Source organism: Chionomys nivalis, chromosome 1, assembly GCF_950005125.1.
Source record: "Chionomys nivalis chromosome 1, mChiNiv1.1, whole genome shotgun sequence".
NCBI lineage: Eukaryota > Metazoa > Chordata > Mammalia > Rodentia > Cricetidae > Chionomys > Chionomys nivalis.
The window spans coordinates 117,208,412-117,226,261 of record NC_080086.1 but is presented as its reverse complement, the minus strand read 5'-3'; the positions used below and the strand labels follow the sequence as shown (position 1 = coordinate 117,226,261).

General features: G+C 42.9%; 1 protein-coding gene across 2 annotated transcripts in view; it reads left to right on the top strand.

The window, feature by feature from the left end:
• The first annotated feature begins 16,190 nt into the window (after nt 1-16,190).
• Gtf2a1l (general transcription factor IIA subunit 1 like) overlaps nt 16,191-17,850 on the top strand; it is a 44,202-nt gene continuing 42,542 nt past the window's right edge. Inside the window, exon 1 of one of the 2 annotated variants that reach the window (XM_057766430.1) lies at nt 16,191-16,233. In XM_057766430.1, the coding sequence (XP_057622413.1) occupies nt 16,213-16,233 (21 nt within the window). In that variant the 5' untranslated portion in view covers nt 16,191-16,212. The remainder of the gene's footprint in view (nt 16,234-17,850) is intronic. The other variant, XM_057766439.1, reaches the window with a different exon arrangement.

Below are 17,850 nucleotides of genomic sequence, written 5' to 3'. Positions count from 1 at the left end.
GTTTCTTCCGGGCGATGCTGCAGGTCTGGGATGGCTGGAAGGAGTGGGAGGTGGCGTCTAGCTGTTGCTCTTGCCTTTTTTTTTTTTTTGGTACTCTGATATTTTCACAGTGTTCAGAGTGAGTTCCACCCCGAGGTCCTGAAGTGCCGTGAAAAAGGACAAGGAAAGAGCATCTCCAGGAGTGGCATCGTTAAATGCCAAGAGGCAGCCTCTCCACAGGATCATTCTGAGATATATTCTGAAACACTTTCCAAAGGCTTTGCTACGCACTCTTTGCGGAAAAGGACACACTCCATATTAAACTGGTGCTGGCATGAGAGATGGCTGTGGGTGGAGCTGTCAACTGGATGGTGCTCGCAGCTGCCTTTTCATCTCTTTCTTTCCTTTGGTGGGTAGCCCAGTCCCGTAACCCTGTATCTCCTTGAGGCTCTTGAGGTCTTCCCCTCTTCCTTTCCACTTCATGTGACTGACACCAAGCACTCAGATCTCGGTGTTCACCCTGCGGATGCTGTGTCTGGGGCTTTTCAAATGGAGATGCTGCTCGTGCTTCTGCAGTCCCCAGCCCTCCAGCAGTCTCCTGACCTCTGGTGTGGTCACCTTGTACTCTTTATTGTAGTGGTCGGGAGCCCACCCTGTGCTCCATGATGTAGTGTGTGTGGGCACACCCTGCACTTTGTGTTCTATGCTGTAGTGGGTGGAGGTACACCTGCACTCTGTGTTCCATGCTATAGTGTGTGGGGGTACACCCTGCACCCTGTGCTCCATGCTATAGTGTGTGGGGGTACACCCTGCACCCTGTGCTCCATGCTATAGTGTGTGTGGGTATACCCTGCACCCTGTGCTTCATGCTATAGTATGTGAGGATACACCCTGCACCCCGTGCTTTATGCTGTAGTGGGTGGGGTACACCCTGCACCCTGTGTTCCATGCTATAGTGGGTGGGGTACACCCTGCATCCTGTGCTCTGTGGTGTCGTGGGTAGGGGCACCCTGTGATCCTACCATTACATGGTCCCTGGGCCGTCCTTTCTCAACAATTCCTTTTTTTCCTCCATCCCAGTTTAGGGGCCCTATCCTAGGAAACCCTGCTGGGGTTTCCTATTCAGGTTAGGTGGCCCTCATAAATGATTTTAAAACCAACCATATTATAATTATTTGGACATTTTCCTCTCACCTCATTTTGTCTGGGATTTGATTGGGGTAGTTCTACCCACAGTGATTATCTGTTTTGTGGACAATACTCACATACTGTAATAGCACCCTGACTTTGGCACAACTGACACCATGTTAGAAGTGCATTCAGGCCATAAAACTCAGCACATAGACAGCATCACCTGCCAAAATGGAAAGGCCTAGTCCATCAAAGCCCATAGTTCTGAGGAAGTCTCTAAATGTACTAACCTTACTTCTCTCATTCTGCTTCTGGTCAACTGTTCTTATTAACTGAAGCATGTTAACCCAGGATATGGCTTTTGTGCTTAAAAGCTCACCCCGAGAAAGATTTGGGAGTACACTGGGATCCTGAACACGCAGGGTGGTCTGTGGCCAGCTAATAAAGATCTTCTATTGGCTTCAACTCGAGTCTGAGCAGGCTTCTCTGGTGGCTGGCCCACAACATACAATGGTGGTGATAGGTAGGGAAGAAAAGAGGCAGCAGGGTGGGGCTGACCCTAGCTGGGCGGATGACCTCAAAGGAATGCTGCTGAAAGAATGGCAGGATGGATTTAGCCCAGTCATCATTTCTTTTAAGCCTATCTGCTGCCTAGTTCTTAATTCCCCCGACTTTTAGGGTAGTGATTCTATATTGCAACAACCGAAATAAATTCTGACCGATAATACTTAATGAATAATTTCCATATTTAAGGTCTCATGCTAGGAACTCAAGGGCCAGATACAGTTGAATAATATACAACCTCAGTCCTCAAAGGATTTAAAATTGGCTCCACTTGTAGCTACCATGCAATCTTAGAGTTAAACATACACATATAGCCAGGAAAAGATGAATATGCTTTTTTTTTTTTTTCTTTTTGGTTTTTCGAGACAGGGTATCTCTGTGGTTTTGGAACCTGTCCTGGAACTAGCTCTTATAGACCAGGCTGGTCTCGAACTCACAGAGATCTGCCGGCCTCTGCCTCCCAAGTGCTGGGATTAAAGGCGTGCACCACCACTGCCCGGTGAATATGCTTGTTTGAAATTTGATTTAGTTTTGTTTTTGAAAACTGCCAAAGGCTGAGAGGAAGCAGCTGTAGGTTTTCAGTATGTGCCATGGAATATGTTCTATTATTTAATACAGGCCCCCTAAGAAGTGTTCCTCGTTAAGTGGCTTGGAAGTACTATGACTTCTTAACATCCCGGCCTTTCTTGGTCTTGAAACATTACTAGGCATTTGATTTGCTTCACAGAAGGAAAAAAAAATGTAACTTCAAATAAAAAACATTTGGGGAAAGAATTACTAGTTTCCCTTAAGTCAACGAACACAACAGACAGGCTGTTAGGAACCCCTGATGTGGCCAGGTCTAGGGGAACAAACGGAGGCTGCAAATCAATGTCCTTAACCAAAGGGACCAAGGTATGAATGACTCTCAAAGCCAGAAGAAAACATCAAACAGCGAGAATGGGGAGAAAGGATACCTGCCTATCTGTGACATCTGCAGAGAGGGGCATGGTTATTGTCTAAAGGTTTTCTTTTTCCTGTTATATTGCTTTTAAGCCAGGGTCTCTCTATGCAGTTAGTTCAGGCTGTCCTGGAACTTGCTATCTAGACCAGGCTGGCCTCAAACTCACAGAGGTCTATTAGCCTCTCTGCATTCAGAGTGCTGGAATAATAGACATGAGCTACACGTCCTTTTTTTTTTTTTAAATTATGTTTTGGATTTATTTTGAGACAATGCCCCTACCCATCCTGGAAGTCAGTGTGATAGCCCAAACTGACCTCACACACTCCTAATGCTCCTCATGTAAGCCTCTCAAGCCACAAGAGTGGCCAGGCCCCTCCCCTGAGGGCCTCTAACTGCCAGTTCCACCCACAGATTACTCTAACTGCCCTAACTAACTGCTAAGCCCTATCTCCACCCTACAGAGTAAAAATCCCACCAATGCCTGCTCTGGAAAGCTCCACACTGGAAAGTTCCACCCCCTTCCCATGAAACTCTAACTAAACTCTCTATCCTGTTAACTTGCTGCTGTTTCTGGCCTGAGCAGAGGCAGCCACCCTCCTGGTTTTTTCCCCTCCCAGTAAACCTCTTGTGTGGGGTTTGTTGTGCGGTGTGACTATGTGGTATTCTTTGACTCCCGACTGGCTGAAATCTTTTCCATCTGAGCTATCATGCTTACGTTTCTTTCTTTCTTTTTTTTTTTTTTTTTTTTTTTGGGTTTTTCGAGACAGGGTTTCTCTGTGGTTTTTGGAGCCTGTCCTGGAACTAGCTCTTGTAGACCAGGCTGGTCTCGAACTCACAGAGATCCGCCTGCCTCTCATGCTTACGTTTCTTGATTCAGATCCCGCTGCTGGGATTACAAGTGCGCTTAGCCACACCTTGTTGGAACTTTCTGTCTTAATGCCTTTTTCTTAGTCCCCTGCACAAGAGATTGGACTTGTACTTTTTTGTTTGTGCCATTTGGCAATTCCCACATCACCAGCTTCCCCCGCATCTACCAGCCCAGGATGTTTGTAGCTAAAAGTTCAGGGAGCTCATCTTTTTAATGTTTAGTGCTTATGCTTGTTCCTTTTATATTTAATATCCAGAATATTTAGCTGTTCTCAGAGGAATAAGAAGAAGAATGTCTACTATGTGTGTTGTTCTCTCTACTGATGCTTGAAGCACGTAAGGCAACAGAAGATGCTATTTAGGTTGTTTGCACATCCTATAAAATAAGGCAAATTAAGCAAGAGGAACTGTACAATTATGTTGAGAACAAAGCTGGGTGGCTCTAAGACAGAGCCTTCAATTGAGATTATTGGCCTTACCCATCTTCTTCAAATACAGACTTACATTGGAGAATTAACAGAGTGAACATTATCCTAGCTAATATTTCATGTTCATGTATAATGTTACACATTATGACAAAGACACGAAAATGACACATTTGTTAACTAGGAGCTTACAGCATTCTTATCGAAACATTGATGAGAATGTCAGATAGGTAGTGATGGGGAAAATTGAGTCTGGGATCATATTGAATGCTTTTTGTGAATTATCAGTAAACATACAAGTGTATACAAAGGCTATCTCTCTTGAATAGTAAAGAGGTGACTACCTTTGTTCCACTGTGGGATAAGGAGGGACCCCACCTGGCTATCACATAGCATCCTGTGGTTGCTTTAACTAAAATCCTCTTGGGGAGTGGGAAGGGATTCGTTGCAGTGGAACAGTACCTGATGTTCAAATAATGTAAGCTGATTTTGAAGTTGTATTAGAAAATGGAAAATGTTACAGAGATGCCGAGTCTAAATAAATCAGAACTGCCAACAGTGGAGCCATTTCAGAGTTACAGGGAGGACAGATTACCTGAATTTTCATTTCCTGTAAAACATGAAAGTTGAAGCAGAGGCAGGGAAACAATACTGCTGGATTTAATGCATTTGTGGCAAAATGTTCAGAAGCTAATTTGGGCTATTTGCTGCCTTAAGTCATATGCCCAGAGACTAAATCATGCTTTTTATTACAGATAAATATATTATTAGAACCTGTGCCATTACTGAAAAAGAAAGCCACATTTGATTGTAATGTTTAATATGGAAAAGAAATAGATTGTCTTTAAAATATATACATTCTAACCCCCTTATGCCAGGGAGGACCTTTTCACATGGTAAACTGATTGAATGCTCTCTCTACAGACTCTCGGGGAAAATAATGAGAACATGTAGAATATGTAAAGATTAATCTGATTATTAAGATTTCCTTAAGTGGTGCAAGTTCTGGTGTATATAGAGATGGGCATCACAGTCTCTGGATGAAGCAGGAGAAAATGAAAGAGGATGGTGGCTGGGAAGAGCCTTTTGCTTTTGCACAAGTTTAATTTCAAAGAACTAAGAACCTGAAGAAGGGTCAAGGTTCAGAATGCTCTTTTTATACTCTGTTTACTAACATAAAATATTGTTCCTGTAAAACTGCATCACCAAGGTTTTGGGATCTTCAGAGTTCAGTTTGACTATCTAAAGCGCTTTGTGTATGCAACACTACCACCTGGATTTGGAAAAATTACCAAGAGAAATGTGGCCAGTATTTGACTACAGCAGTCTGCTTGTTTCATGCCAATCCTGGGTCAAAGGCATCCAGTACTGCTCTCTAAAGAATATTTTATATTCCATTCTTTTAAAGTGCTCTTGTGACTGACGAGGTTAACACGGAGGTTACAGGGAGGGGAAGACACACCTCCCATAGGCACTGTGCAATCCGACAAAGGGCTTACATTCCTCACCTCTTGCTCCATGACTCCAACACTTAACATGGTGTAGTAGGGAGCTGCGGGCCTCTTCCCACAGCCCGGCCCATGGTCGCCTGGCTAGCCTATGCCCCAAAATAATGACACACAAACTCTATTCTTCTAAACACTGCTTGGCCCATTTCTGTTCATGTATGTAGCACCCCAAGGTGCGCTTACCAGGAAGATTCTAGCCTACGTCCATCCTGGGTCAGAGCTTCATCGTGTCTGCTCTGGAGAGGAGAGCATGGCGTCTGTCTCTCAGAGGAGCTGCCCTGCATCTGAGCTCACTTCCTCTTCCTCCCAGCATTCTATTCTGTCTACTCCACCCACCTAAGGGGTAGCCTATCAAATGGGCCAAGGCAGTTTGTTTATTGACAAATGACCTTCCTCCATCAACATGGTAAGTACCATTTCCAACAGTTTCTGAGAATTAGAAATCTGGGAGGTGCTTAGGGAGGTTTCTGCTGCATCCTCAGAAGGATGCATTCATGCTCTCATTAGGACCAGAATCAGTGATAGGCCAATTGCAGAGGCTCAAGATCCAAGCCCACTTGTATGATTGTTTGTAACACTGGATTTCTTACCACATGGCCTCTCCATAGGTGACACAAATGTCCTTGTGGCATGACTGCTGTAGGATTCAGCTTGACGGGTTTGTGGCTCTCATTGATGCCTTATGTCTTGATGACACCTAAGACTTAATTCTGTCCATAATCCTTCATCCTTGCACTCCGTGACATTCTGGACAGGTTTGCTTCTTTCTTCAGTCTCTGCACACCTTCTGCCCTTTGTGGCTGGTTTGTATACCTTGTTTTCATGAAACAGTGGGCTTCTTCCAAAATGGCTGCCAACTGAGCAAGTTATCTCACAAGGCTTTCTTTTAGGCCACCAACCAGCTCCCAAATCATTTCAGAAACTTGGTATCAGTTATGAATGCTCAGCCTTATCTTAGCTTTTATTTTAATCTGTTTCTCTTTGTCTATATTTTGCCTTGGGGCTTTTGTCCTTCCTTCCTTCCTTCCTTCCTTCCTTCCTTCCTTCCTTCCTTCCTTCCTTCCTTCCTTCCTCCCTCCCTCCCTCCCTCCCTCCCTCCCTCCCTCTCTCTCTCTCTCTCTCTCTCTCTCTCTCTCTCTCTCTCTCTCTCTCTCTCTCTCTCCCTCTTTGTATTCTACTTTCACTACTTCTCCATGTCCGGCCCCAGGTGTGTTTCTCTCTTTCTCCCTTGTTCTCTCTTCTCTCCTGTTCTTTTGCCTAGATTTCTCCTCCTATTTATTCTCTCTGCCCACCAGCCCTGCCTATCCCTCTCCTGCCTAGCTAGTGGCCATTAAACTTTGTGTTAGACCAATCAGGTACCTTAGGCAGACAAGGTGAAACAGCAACACATCTTTTCCTGATTAAACAAATGCAGCATAAACCAATGCAGCATAAACAAATGTAGCATACCTTTACACAGATAAAGGAATATTCCACAACACACCATCATTTCCAACGGTCTTGGGAGTGAGAAACCATTAATTTTGCTTCATTCACACATAACATAGAAACACTGTGGTGCAATGTGGGAAGGATGCCACCAGCTTGCGAACGTGGGGACAGGGGATCCTCTGGTGGCCGTCCTAGAAACTGGCTCCGGTGTGTTCAGACAGGATGTGTATTTTTAATGACTTTGTGACACAGTACCCTAGGAAATCAGTGTGATGGAGTGAAGGCTTATTTCAGCTCATGTTTCACAGGTTTTAGTTCGTGGTCTTTGGTCCCATCACTGTGGACCTGTGCCAAGGGACCGCAGTATGGTGAGCAGTAAGACAGCAAAGCTGTGTATACTATGGCAGCTAGCAAGCAATGAGAAAGAAAACCAAGGGGAAAAGGGTCAGGAACCAAACGTGTCCTTCATGCCTACTTCTTCCAGCTAGGCCCACAGTCCAGCAAGCTATGAAACAACCAATGGAATAACCCAGTTAGGACTCATGGGTAGGTAATGGTCAGTCAACTTGACTGCACTTAGAATTATTTATGGGGGCTGGAGAGATGGCTCAGCGGTTAAGAGCACTGACTGCTCTTCCAGAGGACCTGGGTTCAATTCCCAGCACCCACATGGCAGCTCACAACTGTCTGAATATCCAGTTCCAGGGGATCTGACACCTTCACACCAATGCACATAAAAATAAAATTAGATAGAATTATTTATGTTAGTTCTAAAAGCCAGGACAATGGCTGAGGTTCCTACTTAACATATCAGAGCTGACCCAGCCTCCAGACTCCCCAGAATCCCTCATTTCCTCCTTTTGTCTGGCATACCCCTCTCCCTGCTTTTAACTTTTCCAGCACAGGCTCTGAGCTGCTGCCCACCCCCCAACCCCAGCTGTGCTTCCTTATTCAATCCAGCCATTTTGGTTCCTTGACTACTTTGGTCTACCCTTTGCTCTCTGATTCTTCCCTCTCCCGTCTCCTCACATGGACCATGGTCATGCTCACTCTGGACTCTCCCAGATGTCTTTGCCTCTGACTATGCTCTCAATTTTATCTAAATAAATCTTCTCTTCTGCCATACCATCCTTTTTTTATTTTTTATTTTTCATTTATCTAGCACCATAGCCTAGGATTGGCATATATGAGTTCCCTTTCGAGGGAACAGGCCTCTTTGAACCAAGCTGTTGCTTTGGCTACCCTGAGGTATGCACATATCAGTTGTCTCTGCTGGCACCTGCCATTCATTAACTTTGACCCCAGTTCTAGAGTCTGCCTTCTCGGCCACTTCCCCCTCCTGTGCTCTAACAGCTCCTCTCCTTGTCTGTGCCCCAAGAGTCATCTTCCTCTGAGAGCCTTCTACACCCTCACAAGCACCTACCCGCCTGCTCGCATATCGTGGGTCTGGCCCGGTGTACCATCTGGGTGTGTGTACCAAAGAAATTTGCCTCATTCCTTCCCCATGCTCTCGCCTCTCTCTCCGGTACCAGTGTCACCACATCTGCCTGCTGTCTCTGCAGTCACTACAAAAGCCACCCCAGTGTGCAGGAAGCTCCTCTTGCCCCCAGTGGACACCCTTCCTCTGTGATTTGGAATATTTTTCACTTTGACAAGTTTCTTGTTCTGCTTGTGGATGATCTGGATGGAAATTCTTTTTTTTTTTTTTTTGGTTTTTTCGAGACAGGGTTTCTCTGTGGTTTTGGAGCCTGTCCTGGAACTAGCTCTTGTAGACCAGGCTGGTCTCGAACTCACAGAGATCCGCCTGCCTCTGCCTCCCAAGTGCTGGGATTAAAGGCGTGCGCCACCACCGCCCGGCTTGGATGGAAATTCTTGTCACAAAGACATTTTATCCATCTTAGCTCCATTATTTTCTCTCGCCTTCGCCTCCCTGGAGGAGGCTGCAGTCCCCATCTGCAGTCTTCCTAAGCTAACTCTCAGCCCCCACCTGCAGTCTCTAGGCTATCTCTCACCCCACCTGCAGTCCCTAGACTATCTCTCAGTCCCACCTGCAGTCCCTAGACTATCTCTCAGTCCCCACCTGCAGTCCCTAGACTATCTCTCACCCCACCTGCAGTCCCCTAGACTATCTCTCAGTCCCCACCTGCAGTCCCTAGGCTATCTCTCAGTCCCCACATGCAGTCTTCCTAAGCTAACTCCTAAATTCTCTACCCCTCAGAGCTGCCTGCTCTGCCTCTTTAAGCCCTCCTAGGCTTTCCTCTCTTGGGTGGGTCTCCTTCTTCAGCTTCTCTAAGTCTGAGCCCATATGGAATACTAGAAACAGCTTGCCCTTAGCACGGATCAATAGCCTAAGATTGGCACACTGCATTTTCATATTCTCTCACATGGTAACAACTTCCTGCATGGCACCAACAAATGATCCCCAAATCTGCTATATAGAAACTTGCTCTGGTCCACACTTCCAAAAGTCTCAGAGGTTCTGCTTGGCGCTCTCAATCTTTTATCTCTACTCTCTGTGCTCTGCTCTCAAAAAAATACTTAAAACTTTGTTGTATCTCTATGTTAGGGTTTGTAAGTTAATTGGGTATAGTTAAAAAAAAATCTATAATATTTGTAAGAAAACTTGGCCTTAAACTTATAACAAAAGACTTATAATTAAAAATCTATACACAGGTAATCTTAATTTGCTACACCTTACTATATATGTGATTTAATGCTTGTTTAGAATATACTGTATATGTAACTTGGATTCAACTTGTGTTTAAAATATAGATCTATAAAAAATTATATATTTTAAATAATAACTGCATGGTTGGCATTATCTTTACTAAGGTTACAGGGTACATGCCAGGTGACTTCACCATCTTAAGATGACCACATGGTACAAACCAGCTAATGTGGCACCTATAAAAACTTCTTAGTTCCATTGAGCTCTCCAGTTACCATTATATATCTTCTTCAGACTAACAGCACGCCTCCACATATTTTATGTTGCTTTGGATTTTTGTATGTTGATAAATTTGACATTATAAAGTTCTACTCAGATTAACAAAAGTTGACTTAGAAATTTGCACCTAACTACTTATATCTTTGCTAACTGTTCAATACCAGGCTTCTAAACGATTTAAATAGGTAACAATATGTGTTTGGTAATTAAGGTGTATTTGATTATAAGGTGTGTAAATTCCTAAGGTTTCCTCAGGTTCACAGTAATATTTGTATAGCTTCTTTGTCTTTGCTCTCTTTGTCAAGCTTTAGCTATTTGGATAAACTAAGCCATAAAACAAAAACCCTGCAACATTCTGTCATGGTGCACTATAAAAAAATCAGGAAAGAAAAGTTATGGACTACATTTATGGTTTAAAGTTTTATTTTGATGGTAAAGGATCTTCAATTAAATCTTCAACTCAAAAATTTAAGCTCAAACTTAACAGAGATAGAGCTGTAAAATCCTAGTCTTATGAAAGCTACTAACTTACACTGTTAAAGAAAATCAAGACATACAATTTAATATATTTTATATGTCTAAACTTAATAGATGGTCCTCAAGCTCTTCAGAGATCTGCTGAATATGACATTTAAAATGTTTAGTAAAAAAGATTCTCATAATAGATAGAAATGCTATTAGTGAGAATCCTAAGTTCTCCAAAGAAGACTAATGGGGCATGATGACTCTAGCTAAATTGTGATAACTCGAATCACCAGGCAATGCTTCCACATACATTGCCTGCTGCCAGGGCTCTGCCCAAACTGTGGACACTTGTGTAGTGACTGTCTAACACAGCCTGGTCAAAGTAGGGTCAGTTCTCCAAATTCCTTTTCCACAGGAAAATTTCTCAGACCTGGGTTTGGCAGTCGAAGGCCAGTGCTGCTCTGTGTGGCAGCTGAAGACCAAATGCTGTCCTGTATGCTCCTGAAGACCTACCACAGCCCTCAACTATTGGTAGAGGGCTGTTTGTTCTTTCCCAACTGCTCAGACCTGAAATAATCACACAGAAGCTATATTATTTAAATCACTGCTTGGCCAATCACTTAAGTGTATTGCTAGCTAGCTCTTATATCTTTGGTTAACACATTTTTATTAGTCTGTGTATTGCCGTGTGACTACGACTTACCAGCAAGGTTCCGGTGTGTCTATTGCCAACGGTGACTGCATGTCTTCTTGTGCCTCTACCCTTTTTCTCTCAGCATTTAGTTTAGTTTTCCCCATCTAGCTCTACTCTGCTTATCACAGGCCAAGGCAGCTACTTTATTAATTAAACAATAAAAGCAATACATATACAGAAGGACTTCCCACACATTTTCCCCTTTTCTGTTAAATAAAAAAAAGGTTTGGACTTTAACATAGTAAAATTACACACAATAGAATAGTCATCAAGCAAGAATTGCAGTTATAATATTTATATCTACTTTATCTTTTATCATAACTAAGGAAAACTATAATTATTGCTATCTATTGTTCAAGTCCATCAAAGACTCCAGAAAAATATAATATTGCCTAAGTAAACAGGAAGTGCATTGTAAGCAACTTTCAAAACTCTAGAAATGACAGAGACATCTCTCTACCTGGACAGTCACCCAAAGTTTTTCTGCAATGGTGGGGCATTCATCTTTAGCCTACAGGCCCATAGTATCTGGCAGACCTTTCCATGAAGCAGGAAATTTCAAAGACAGTTTTCCTATATTGACAATTTGTCAGTCACTTTCTTCTGTGTCTTGCAGAATGTCTGGCAGACTCTTTCATGAAGCAGGAACCCCAAAGGACTGTCTCATTTTCATTAGGCAACTTCAGCTGTCATTTTTCTGTGGGTCCTGCATCCAGTTTATACATCATACCATCAAGCAGTCCAGGCAAGAGCAGTTTCTTGCCCAAATGGCTAACAAACTCCATAAGGAGCCTCTTCAATGCTCATCTTCCTCTTGAAGTAGATTGGTGCTGCCAGGAGCAGATGTGTCTCATTGTCATGATAAGTTCTAAATTCTTAAAACATTTTAAATGCTTTATTCTGAAGGTCTCTGAAAGATTTGAAGAATACCTATCTAACTGACATATATCTCTATCTAGAAAACCTGACTAACATGACTAGAAGCTTGAATATTATAGCTGACTCTCTATTAACCTATATTTCTTAATTAAATATTACATTTTAAATAAGCTGCACAAACACAATACCTTAATCAAGAGCAGAAATATACATATAACAAAATTGACCTTAAATTTGTATTAATAGACCATGATCATGTCAATGCAAATCTTAATAGATATCCCCCTTTAAATGTAAACAAATATTTATAAACAATATTTGGGAATTTAGGCATAGTTCTCTCTAAACTGCTTCCTGCTTTTTGTTGGACAAAGTGATTTTTGGGGGTGTTCACAGTGACCTTTATGGGGGGTCTTGGTCCATCAAACTATCCTACTCTGGAAAGATCCCACAGGTTCTCATCCTCTCTGGAAACAAAAGCAGAACCTCTTTTCCAAAGCAACAAATCCTTAGACCAAAATTTTGAAGTTCATATACCTTTATGTTGGTTTACCTTAGCAGCCCATACAATGAAAATGTCTCTGTATACTTAGCTCCTTCACAGTCAAATAATTTAAAGAAAACACAATAATGACAGAGGTTTTTAATCCCTCTGGGTCTTGCAGTGGTTCAGTCCCAAAGAAACACACAGAGGCCTACATTAACTATAAACTTGTTGACCTATTAGCTCAGGCTTTCTTATTAACTAACTCTTACATATTAACCCATAATTCTTTTTTTTAAATTTTTTTAACCCATAATTCTTGTCTGTGTTAGCCACATGACTTGGTACCTTTTATCAGTGAGGCATTCTCATCTTGCTTCCTCTGTGTTTGGGTGACAACTGCAGATAGAGCCTTTCCTCTTCCCAGAATTCTTCTGTTCTGGTTGCCCCGCCTATACTTCCTGCCTAGTTATTGGCCAATCAGCATTTTATTAAACCAGTATAAGTGACAAATCTTTACAGAGTACAAGACCATTGTCCTATAGCACTCAACAAAGCCATTAAGATCACGGGAGCCTAGGGCAAATAGATAGTAGGTAAGTCTTTGTCGTTTTAATGAATACATAGGCTATGAGATTATACCTCCTGCTATAGCTTATTCTTCTCAGATCTCTGATGATATTGACTGACTTACTGAAGCTTTCACAGTAGCTAGTATACTAGCTCCTCCCCCAAGACTGTGGCTGCCTTCTCCTCACAAGTAAAAATCAGGCCTCTGGCCTCACTTTCTTAGAGCATTTAGGTGTCCAGCTGAGAAGGACAGACAGTTTGCCTTGCTACCCGACTCTGCAAAGGGACGAACTCACAGGTGCTTTTAACTCAGAATCATTTTGCGGTCCCCAAACTTTTACTATGACTCAAAGGTGTGAGTCTTTTGCCTTTTCCACAATGTGGATTTCAGTACAAATTACAAACAGTGGCAATGATAATATATCATGTTTTCTTATTTATCTGCAGTAAACCTTTTCCTCCACCTTGCCTAGGAGCAGTCATGTCCTTCCCTTCTTATTTCTTTTATTTCATTCAACTTAGAAGATTGATGAAGTATGCCTACAGGTGTGTACTATGAGCCTTTTAAAAGAGGGTTAACTGAAGCAGAAGAGATATTCTGAACATGGGTGATGTCATGTTCAGAATATCATACCATGGCTGGGAGTCCAGCCAGAACAGGAGAGGAGAAAGGGATAGCAACAAGGGATGGCACTCCCCTCTTTCTCTGTGCCCTGGCCTGCTAAGGTCATCTCTAGAGAGACAATTTCCTCAGCTATCAGATTATTGAGACATTGGATCCCAATTAGAATTTCCCAGGAGCCTCATGCCGGCCAAGGGAAAGGTAGGGACTTTGGTGACAGAAAGGAACTTGTCTCCGGAAAAGAGATTTCATACATGCTGCCAGTTAGTCAGACCACCTTGCAGGGGAGATTGGGGCAGAGACAATAACGGGTCAGTCATGGATGGACCACAGCTGATTGACAGGGACTGGCTAGCTACAGATAGGTTTTGTTCTGTCTAAAACTAAAACATATCAAGACACTAAATTGGACACTGGAGTCACACTCACCTTGTGTGTTCCTCATCCTGGTGTGATTGAATAAGTCTCCTTTCTGTTCATGTCACCATCACTTGTCTCTTAAATCAGCCTATTGAGGATGTACGAAGGAGCCTAGTGTGTTAGGGTTGCCAGTAACAACTCCAGCAACAAACTGAATTGTTTTGTCTCGATGGACTGAATCCTTTGAACTCACAAATAAAATAAGTCTTCTTCAACTTCAGTTATTTCTGTCACAAAAGTGACCTAATTGGCCTTTAGAAGCCCTATACTTGGGCACACTGTTGCTTTGAGTACCAAGTGTTAACACCTGTATGTTTTAGACATTTCATATCTAAGGTATAACAACCTAGATATTGGATTCAAGTACCCTTCATTTAATGGTCATTGTTGGCTACTGGGAAGAAACCAAAGCAGAATCTATCAGTGACCATTTAGATACACAAAGGGGCAAACAGTCCCTGAGATTGCTTGACCAACATTGCATTATTTTTCTGTAAAAAGTCTGTCAGGTATTTTAGGCAGTAACAATCCAATTGTTAGTCACACTTTTTATGGGTACCAACATCCACATTTAAATTTATAAGCACACATGGTCTACGCTACAGCTCTGAGAAAGGTATTATGTATAATGAAGTACAATGAAATGGCACATTGTTACAAAATGTTAGATTGCTACCCATTCTATGCATTTAGGATTAAAATTTTAAAACCTTGAAAGAAAGATGGAAAACAAGAGACCTTTCAGCTTTCTTATTTCCCAGCTTGAATAATTTAATTGGATTTTATAATATCAGAAGGAATCAATGCTTGCTTTTAGCTTTTCTATTTTGGGTAAAAGGTAAGTCACTTTGAATATTCCTGGTAGTAAATTGCCACGCAAGTAGAGAGACGTAACCATTAAATATCACCATACATACTTAATGGCTTTTTGTAAAATAAATTCCCAGTAGTTTTCAACTTAGGAAAAGTCTTCTAGATGACAGCAAATGAATCAGTTGCTAGAGATTTACACCTAGTCGAGGCAAGCCACCTCAAAATGGGGAGCGCACACCATTGCACCTACACTCACAAATAAGCAAACAGTCCACTCTAAACCTTAATGGGGTTTTTAAATCATCGCATAGGCACCTGGTAGGTGGAGTTCTGCTTTCAGATCAAAAAGGATGTTTGAAGGCAGGGTGGTGGAAGTAGATGGCTCTTTCCTTGTTGAGCTAGCGGGGTTATGTGTGCTTAAATCCATCTTCGATTTTAGCTAGTTAAATCTTTCCATGAGAGAGAGAGAGAGAGAGAGAGAGAGAGAGAGAGAGAGAGAGAGAGAGAGAGCGAGCTAGGGGAAAGGAGAGAGGGGAGAGGGGGCAGGGAAGAAGGGAGAGGGAGGTGGGAGAGAATATAATTACAGGATGAAGATGGAGACTTCCGCCTGAAGAGCGAAGGAGCCATGCTGGCTCTGCGGAGCTGAGCTGACCTGATTTAAGTCATAGCTCTCTATCTTCACTGCATTTAAAATCTGATACTCTGGGGAAGACTCAAGCACCAAACCTTTAAAAAGAAAAAGCTCTTCACGCAATTTTCATGTGGACCCAATGTTGAGTGTGTCTCAGGACAGTGGGTCTCATTTTGATGCCCACCGGAATCAGCCAGAGAACATTTTGAAGTCACTGTATGCCAGGTCGCTGATTGCTGGTCTCTGATTCAGAAGGAATGTTCGCAGTTATGGGTCCTTAGTCGTTTGTATTATTTCTTTTACATGACTTGATGATGCATGGGTTGTGTCTTGGGCCCTACTTTCCTTCTAGCACACAGGTCAGGATTGGCAGCAAGCATCTTGATGACTTCCATTTGCATTTTTAACAGGTTCCTAGGTGAAGTTGCTGCTGCTTTTGCCCACACTTCAACAGCTAGTTACAGAAGTTCGGCTCTTGTCACACTTTATATCGCAGCGTGGAGTGCAGCTGTTTAGGGAGGCGTGACAAACTGGTAAAAGCAGAAATAACTCATCTGCCTTCTTTCTTCCTACGTCCTTCAAAGATGAAATTGCCCCATTCATTACGTAGCACAGGCCCCCTTAGTCTGCTAAAGCTGGTTAGGCACCTTACCACACCCATGCCAAGCCCAAACTCTATCCCTTCAGTCTTAACCTTTTTTCTTGTCCCGCCTTACTTAGCTCCGCCCCTTAGCGTTCTCGCGGTTGCGCAGCAACGAGCGCCTCAATTCGAGAGCTGGCCTGACTGCTCTCTGCCGCGCAGGCACAAACGGTCAAGTGCAGAGCCGCCACTGCCGGGCATGGCTTTCGTCAACCTGGTGGTAAGGAGGCAGCACCCTTTAGCCGTCCATGGCAAGTCACAGACTTTGATAGGCACCCCATCTCACCATGGATTAGAGGAAATTGAAGGCAGTCACGTGGGATCTGATTCCACTGGGAAAATTGTGCTTCCCACTCCAACAGAGTCTAGGTTAGGGCCTAGAAACTGTATAGGGATAGAGCATCTTCAATCAGAATTATTTCGTCTACTTCTCTTGCCTTTTCTTTTTCTTTCCTTTCTTCTTTTCTCTTATTTTCCTTCCTTCCCTTTCCTTCTTTCCTTCCCTTCCCTCCCCTCCCCTTTCCTTCCCTTTCCCTTTCTCCTCCTCTTCTTCCTCCTCCTCCTCCTCGCCTTTCTTTCCTTCCTTCCTTCCTTCCTTCCTTCCTTCCTTCCTTCCTTCCTTCCTTCCTTCCTTCCTTCCTTCCTTCCTTCCTTCCTTCCTTCCTTCCTTTCTTTCTTTCTTTCTTTCTTTCTTTCTTTCTTTCTTTCTTTCTTTCTTTCTTTCTTTCTTTCTTTCTGTCGTGTAAAGTAACCCCAGGCTGGCTTCCGACTTTCGATCCTTCCACGTTCTCTCTCACCGCAAACTCCAGCCCCAATTCTCGTTCTTTATTTGGACATGGCTGCTTTGAGCTATATTACTCCCTAACATTGGAACAGTAGGCGATGAGATTTGGGTTGTTGCCCCCACCATCTTGCCTTTCCTTGTCCTTTAGCATCTTAACGCATAAATGTGGAACCCACTAACCCTAGATAAGGCTATCTAAAGCTCCTACAGTGAGAGTTTACTAGCAAAACAGCACTGTTCACTACTCCCATCGAAGTGAAAATCCCAAGTTAAAGGCCAAAACAATATCAACAGATGCACATTTCCCGAAAGAGCCTGAGAGCCAGTTAGGTTTGTGTGTGTGAAATTCCATGTGTATCTATGGGGCCCAAAGGCTCTGATTTTAGAGACTCATGTACATCTTCTGATGCCCTAAGGATTGTAAAGTACATATACCAGCTTGCCTGACTGTGACTGTCAATGCGCATATGTTTTAGAGACGTAGATAAGATGGAGGTTCAGACTATATACAGTTTTAATAAAGATAATGCAGAGAAAGCAATCTGAAGCTTATTGGTACTCCTACAAGAGAGACTACATTCAATACTTATTTTGCTTGTGAAATATTGTGTTTTACTGGCCTCTTTTGGACTGCTACTGTTATTCTCCAAGGGTAGAGCTTAAAAGATGTTTTTAGCCCTAGGAGTTTTTTCCTCCAGCTCTTAGAGTGTGGTCGTTTAGCTGGGATTAAAACCCAAGCATCAGTTTAGAAGCCCTTATCAGGGTAGACTGTTTCAGAAGAAGCAACTCGTTTGGGGGCACTTAGTCTTAATGGGTATGCCTGTGACTGACATTCAGATGGTACTGATTGGCCTATTCATAGACTTACCCTGGATCTTTGGAAGGATTAGTTTAAAATATGCTGTTCCTGGAATGAGAGTATTTTTGCAGGAGGCATGAAAAAGCAGTCCATGAGTATCTCAGTTTTCATCTGAGCTGGGTTAGGCCGTCCAGAATAAAAGCAACCGGAGTTCTTGTTTTACCATATGCTATGTGTGGCCTTCTCCTGGATCA